This window comes from Oreochromis niloticus, linkage group LG5 (assembly GCF_001858045.2).
Source record: "Oreochromis niloticus isolate F11D_XX linkage group LG5, O_niloticus_UMD_NMBU, whole genome shotgun sequence".
NCBI lineage: Eukaryota > Metazoa > Chordata > Actinopteri > Cichliformes > Cichlidae > Oreochromis > Oreochromis niloticus.
Genome location: NC_031970.2, coordinates 4,619,451 through 4,625,971, shown reverse-complemented (window position 1 = coordinate 4,625,971; position 6,521 = coordinate 4,619,451). Strand labels below are relative to the sequence as shown.

General features: G+C 40.9%; 1 protein-coding gene across 1 annotated transcript in view; it reads left to right on the top strand.

The window, feature by feature from the left end:
• The window catches only part of LOC100695319 (serine/threonine-protein kinase 4), a 38,045-nt gene extending 31,749 nt beyond the window's left edge, over positions 1-6,296 (top strand). Inside the window, exon 11 of the mRNA XM_003451852.5 lies at positions 2,753-6,296. Coding sequence (XP_003451900.1) covers positions 2,753-2,911 — 159 coding nt within the window. The 3' untranslated portion in view covers positions 2,912-6,296. The remainder of the gene's footprint in view (positions 1-2,752) is intronic.
• Positions 6,297-6,521: the final 225 nt, after the last annotated feature.

Below are 6,521 nucleotides of genomic sequence, written 5' to 3'. Positions count from 1 at the left end.
ATGAAATATGTAACATCGTTGGCGCATGAAGAAACCCTCAAATTCCTGCTTCCTGCCTTTCATGATGTTCACGTTCATGTTATTTTGAATGACAGAGTTATCTAATCTTTCTCAAATCAAAACTGCTCAAAGGGGCTGAAATCAAGAGTATCAACAGTTTAAAATGCAAATTAAAAAACGTGTAATTTAAGTTTCAGATTGATACGTTTTATCTTGCTTCTCTGTCCTGGTGAGGAAACACTTGATGTCTGTCGCCTTTTGTTGGATTAAGGCAGTGTGCTCTTTATGATGGCTCCTGAGGAGGACATAAACAAGCCAGATATTCTATAACGCTGTCCTACTTATAAAGGTTTTAAACGGTTGAGAAAATAGTGCTGTTGGTGAGCCTGATTGCTCTTAAAGCTGCACTGAAGTTTGTTTGAAATGGAATCTTTAGTTCTTGATACGCTGTTGCCTGTGATGGTGCATTCATTTCTACAAGCAAAGCCCATTTGTGGTCTGTGCACACTTAAGAAGTTGTGTACTTATAGAAAGCTCCGAGCTGGCAGAACAACATGCAACAATGTCAGAACAGATGAGCAGCTTTGTATCTGGAGCCAACAATACAGTGAAATCTTTTAGCTCTTCAGCTGCTGAATGCTCCACTGTGTTTGCAAACTCGTGTTTGGCTGCTGAGATCTCACAGAACTGTTTCTGCATGAAAGTGAATTAAAATGGTAAAACAAAAGTGCTGAGATGAGCTGAAATGGGAGAATTCGGCTGTGGGTTTACCACTACTGCAAAATATGAAGACTAAAGATGCACACAGCAGCCTTAAATACCCTTTGGTTTGTACCCCATTCTTCTTGTACAGCCACCGAGTGTTTCGATGTCGTTCCCTTTAGAGGTCGGCTCTGTGTTTTCAGTCAAATTATGCAGCGTGCTGTGGAAAGAGCAGGCGGTTTGTAAGCAGTTAGCTCAGGTGCTAAATATTTCATAACCAAAGTGTTTTTTTGTAGTTGTTTGCTCAGCAAAATAATGCATCACAGCTGCAGCTGAAAAGACTGCGCTCCTAACAATATTATGGATAATTAATATTTTAATGACCGCATCCTTAAAGAGGGACGCCTCCCTAAACCCCGTGAAATTTACAACTAAGTCAAGAGTGTGCTGTGTCAAATCTGTCAAAGTGTGTCAGGTAATGTTATTGGTTTAACTGAAAAAGTCACCAAAGTTTTCATTTGTGTTGAAGTTTGAATGAATTCAGGCGGCTGTGAAGTCGAGTGCACCGACCGCTGGAGTCAAAAGAGTTTTCAGTGTTGAGGATTGTGATGGGAGGAGCAGAGCGATCCTTCTGTTAATAACAGCAGCAGCTCTGGTACAGGTGTGGTCAGGTACACAGGTGTGATGTGCGCTGTGTTTAGGTGGAGCACACTTTAACTTTGGGTTTGAAGCTCCTGATCAGCAAAATGACTAATAAAGCTCCAAAGTCCACATGCCTTAATATTCCAGTTAAAACCTCCCGTTTCTGCTTTGATGCACTTCATCATTTATTTAATAACTGAGTAGTTTTTTATTGGCTAGTTTAATAACTGATTAATAATTTATTGGCTAGCTTAGTAATGAGCTGTCATGTCAAAAAGATAAAATGCTTCTGACTGAATAAAAATATTTGTTGCTCTGTGAGGTTAATTTTACATCTTCATTAATGAGTCCATAAATCAAAGAATATCCTGTCCCATTTTTAAACGCTTTAGTTGGATGATTCCTGTAAGCAATAAGCATGATTGATTACTATATATTGAATAAACTGGACATATCAGCAGCAAATATTGATGTGAGCTTTTGACCCTTAGCGCTTTTTTGCAGTCCGGTTGTAGGACCTTCCCTTGTTCACGGTTATCTGTCTAGTGGACTCAAACAGCGGTATTATTTTAGCTCTATTGATTCTGGGTAATAAATAGCCTGAGAGCGTTGTGCTGCTGGTAAAAGCTGAGAGGGGGAATCCCCTGGGGAAAAGCTAAAGCAGGCACCAGGTCCCGATCTGAGGCCGGCAACCAAGAGAGGAGGGATTGAATACAAGTCAATAGATTTATCCTTTGAAAGCTACTAAAATAGATACTTTGATCAGACACTTGGGTTATTGCTGTGATGTGTGACGTACTTTGAGGGTGTGGTAAAGGTTTTTGTCTGTGTCCACTAAATGACTGCGTGCGCGTTGATCTTTGACGCTCAAGTCATCAAATCCTGCTGTGAATGTCGTTTGACGCACACGTGTTGTTTAAGGTGAACGATTACTACATGAATTTTGTGAATTTGGCCATTTTGATGCTTTTTCGCATCAAAAGCTGACCGTGAGAGTTCACTCATCACAAGCGTTCAGTGTTCAGAGAACATTGGTTTGTCTCGTAACGCGATAACAATTATTTTGTCTTTGTTTTTTTAGTTCATGAGTTTTAATCGGCCACATTTATAATGAAATGTTTCAGATTTTTCCTCTGAAATTTGTGAATGGGATGAACTCAGTGCGACCTGATTAAGCCTGAACTATCATTTAAAGCAGAGAGGTGGGAGGAGGGAGGGAGTCTGAACCCAAACTGTGAGCTGGATCCACATAAGAGGAGCCTGAAAGTGAACGCTCTGAAAACTCGGGGAAAAAAAATGTTTGTTCTTAGTGAGGTGCCCTGACTTTCTGTCTCACAGCTCCTGAGGTCCTCAGATGCTGATGAATAAGAACAGCAGCCTTAACATAGTTCAATGTTTTCTCCTCTAGGTAAGCACGTGGTCAGTGGAGGAGCTGCGGCTGAAGCTCGCCTCTCTGGACCCTCAGATGGAGCAGGAGATCGAGGAGATCCGCCAGCGCTACCAGGCCAAGAGGCAGCCCATCCTCGATGCCATCGAGGCCAAAAAACGAAGGCAGCCGAACTTCTGAGAAGTTCTGGAGGATTTCTCTCACGTTTTCTGCAGCAGTCTGGAGGAACGCCACCGAGGCTGCTGGAGTTTCCACATGATGTGACGTTTGGGGAGCGAGGATTATCGCGCTGGACGTCTGCCTGCTGAGTTTTTGGACCTTTGTCTAAGAAGAACTGTAGAAAAGCTGTTCAGCTGAATATCATTGACATTTATTTTGTCTGCTTGAGATCCATGATCCTTCTGTTTGTGGCATTTCTTTTCATTCATCATCAGCAGCAGTTTTGGACTCGAGTTTCTTTCTGCTTATTTCAAGCTTGCACACAGTTGTTTTTAGCATACGGTGAACATACTTAGAGGGACCATCAGGTCCTGTCTGTAATCATGTGGTACATCATCATTTGAACTGCTGACTGTTAAACTTTGGTACTCATCTGTTACTTTCTTAAGTTTTTGCCATCATTGTTGGTAAGCAATGAAGCTGCTGAACTTTCCAAGGTTTCCGCATCAGGCAGCGAGGTGTTTTATAGAACAGGATAAATCCTCATTCTTGAAAAATGCACAAAAGTTTGAAGGGGAAAGTGGATAAAACTGGGTTCTGCCGGCACGTCTGCTTTCCCAAAGATCTCTAAAAGATTAAAAAAAATCACTGAATTTGAATTCATAGCTAAAAGCAGAGGAGATAACGGTTCGGTTTTTCTCCTCTTCCACTCGATTGGTCATCTGAGAGATGCTGCACATATTCTGTGTTTCCACACAGTTTGCTCTGAACTCCAAAGCTAAGGTTTCTTTCGAAGCTGCTTGAGAAAACTCTTTCATTTGGTACATGTCCCTGCGTTTCTGTTTTCTACATTTCATAACTTCACAGCCTTTGGTGTTACATTGAAGTCCTACTCATTATATCGGACTTTGTGTTTGTGCCTCGCGACCAAACTGTTACTAGATCTTTTCTTTTGTCTTTGATCTTCTGTCGGCTGAAGCACATTTTTCTCACTTCCTGCAGCTGCAGCATGAAGCCAGACTGCAGAATTACTTCAGTAATGGAGACAGAAAAATGGCATCAGTTAGTGCAGAGTGTGGTTCATGAACCAGACTCTCTTTCTCATGTGGACCACATCTTTTCACTTTTTCCCAGTTTTATATTTAGATGCAAAGTAATGTTTCACTTTTATAAGATTATGCGATCGTCATCTCAGCTCTTGGGCCAGTTAATGAGGATTGTTTACAGTTCACAGATGATGATTCTGCTCTGTGATTGGTTTGTTCGGTTGGGTTTTGGTTTTCTGTTGGCTTGTGGGTCAGAAGATGAATCTGACAGGTTGAGATGATCAAAACGAAAAGAAAAAAGAAATCTGGCTACATAAAATTACAAGTCTGTAGTACTATGTAAATATTTAGTAAATGGTTTCTAACACACTGTAAATTAGGAGATAAAAGACATTTTCAAGTGTTTACAGTTTGTGTCGGCATTCATAACTCCTGTGCAATATTACAGTATGTCATCAGTATCCTGTCATTACAGCACAGGAGGAGTTATTGTTGTCGATACGCAGATTAAATGAAGTGCCCTTTTTATTTTTTATACTTTTCCTTTGTGTGAGTGGGCCTCAGAGTAACACGGGGCACAGTGGCCGCCTGGCAGCTTGTTTGGCTCGTCCTCAGATGACCCTCGCTCACAGTTCTCGTTAAACTGAAGCAAAACTGTTTCTGTTGTACAAAAGTCCAGCAGGGGGCAGTAGAGAGATTTTCCTGAATAAACTGGAGCGTGTGGAGCTCGGGGGCTAAAATTATTTACACCCGCTTCTACACAGAAAATCCCTCATTTTGCTTTTTTTTGGGGGGATAAAATAAAATTACACTTGAGGCATTTAATTTTTCTCACAGTGAAGCAGATTTTTATTTATTTGTTTGTTTGTTTGTTTTTCAAATTAAAATGTTAGCATTGTGCTAAAGCGTGCTGATTGGTCAGGACACGCCCCCTCGACTGTGATGATGATGATGAAAAATCTCTCCTGCTGCTCGCGTCATGACTGAAATAAAGCTGCTGAGCCTCGTGGCTCACGGTGCTGTGACGTCTCCAACACTTACAAAAAGGTATTTTACTTCAACTGAACCTGTTTAAAAATATTTATAGAGAGAAAATGGAATTATATACACTCTCCTGCCCTTGTATCAAAAGTGTTGACCCTGCAGATTTTCCATTTTTGGCTGCAGCTCCGTGGAGTCTCATTCATTTTGGATCGTCTCAGCACGACTCCCTACAAAGCGAGGGAGGTGTCCATAACTTGGACATTCTCTGACAGTGCCTTATTCTCGATTAGCCAAGTGGCCAATCACAGCAGAGACAGGTGACTAATCACAGCAGGGCCAGAAGTTCTGTATCAGTGAAGGACGTGAGGAAAATCATGCATTCTTTAACATTAAACATGCAAACGTAGTCTGCTGCAAAATAAAACAATGAAAGTGTAAATGAGCATATTGTGGGCGCTTGTAACCTTACAGTGTGTTAGAAACCATTTATTAATGTTTCCTTATAAATGTTTGACAGTGGACGATGGAAGAGAAGATCTAATCTTTCTTTTATCAGTTTACTTGGTAACTGCTTCATCTCTCCAAAAAGTCATGTTTTTAAAGCACAGATGATGGTTTGTGAGTAAAACATGAAGTGTGGGATCCTAAAACTTCTGAATTTTGATGTTCTGATTGTTGATTGCACCAAAATGTGAAATATGACCACATTTGCCTTTTTGTTTAACCACCAGTGCCCTTCTTATTGTTTAGATTTTCATTTCAGATCCAGCATTTTTCTTTATCTCTCCTAAAATAAGCTCTAAAAAACAGACCTGGTTTGACAGATTTATGGAGCAGATTCAACAAAGCTTTTATCCCCCCGGGTTTGATCTGGCACAGCGGACTCGATGAGGCCGCTCCTGAAAAAGTGCCAAGAAGACTTAACATTCCTTTAGGAGGTCCAGCACAAGAGAAAATAAGGGACGGTTTATATTTTTATATGTAGGTTTAGCAGTGACACAGTCAGTCAGCGAGGCGATGGTTCATCTCAGTGATGTGTGTCCGGATGAAAATGAGCTTCTCAGGTCATAAAAACTCCTCAGGGGTGTAAAATAATGGCAGAACCAATTAGAAAACGCTGTAGATGGTTCACAGGTCACGTCTGTATATATGAGCAACACTCGGCTGCATGTGTATATTTTGATTCATTCAAGCTGAAAAGTTCAGTGTCAGAAAACAGGACTTTAGAAAAAATGTGAGAACTGCTGCTTTCAGCGGGAAACCCTTCAGCTGGATTTCATCACAAAATGCTGTATTTAACAGATGGTTCAAATCCACAATGTGCACATTTTCCTGTGGCCTGTGGTGCTCTTTATCCACCAACCATATTTTATTTACATGGCCAGTTTCTTTTCAGTCCGGTGGAACTAAACAAAACTCACTTTTTTTGCTTTTTCCTCCCAGTATCTGTCGGACCACAGCGTTATAGCAGAGATAAACATGTTAACAGCCTGCTGCAGGAAATGTTTCTGCCCTCATGAAGGATGAAAACATCCACAAAGAACTGTACAGTGGGTTAATTTTTCCTTTGTCTTATTCGAAGTGTCCAACTTGGAAAGCTG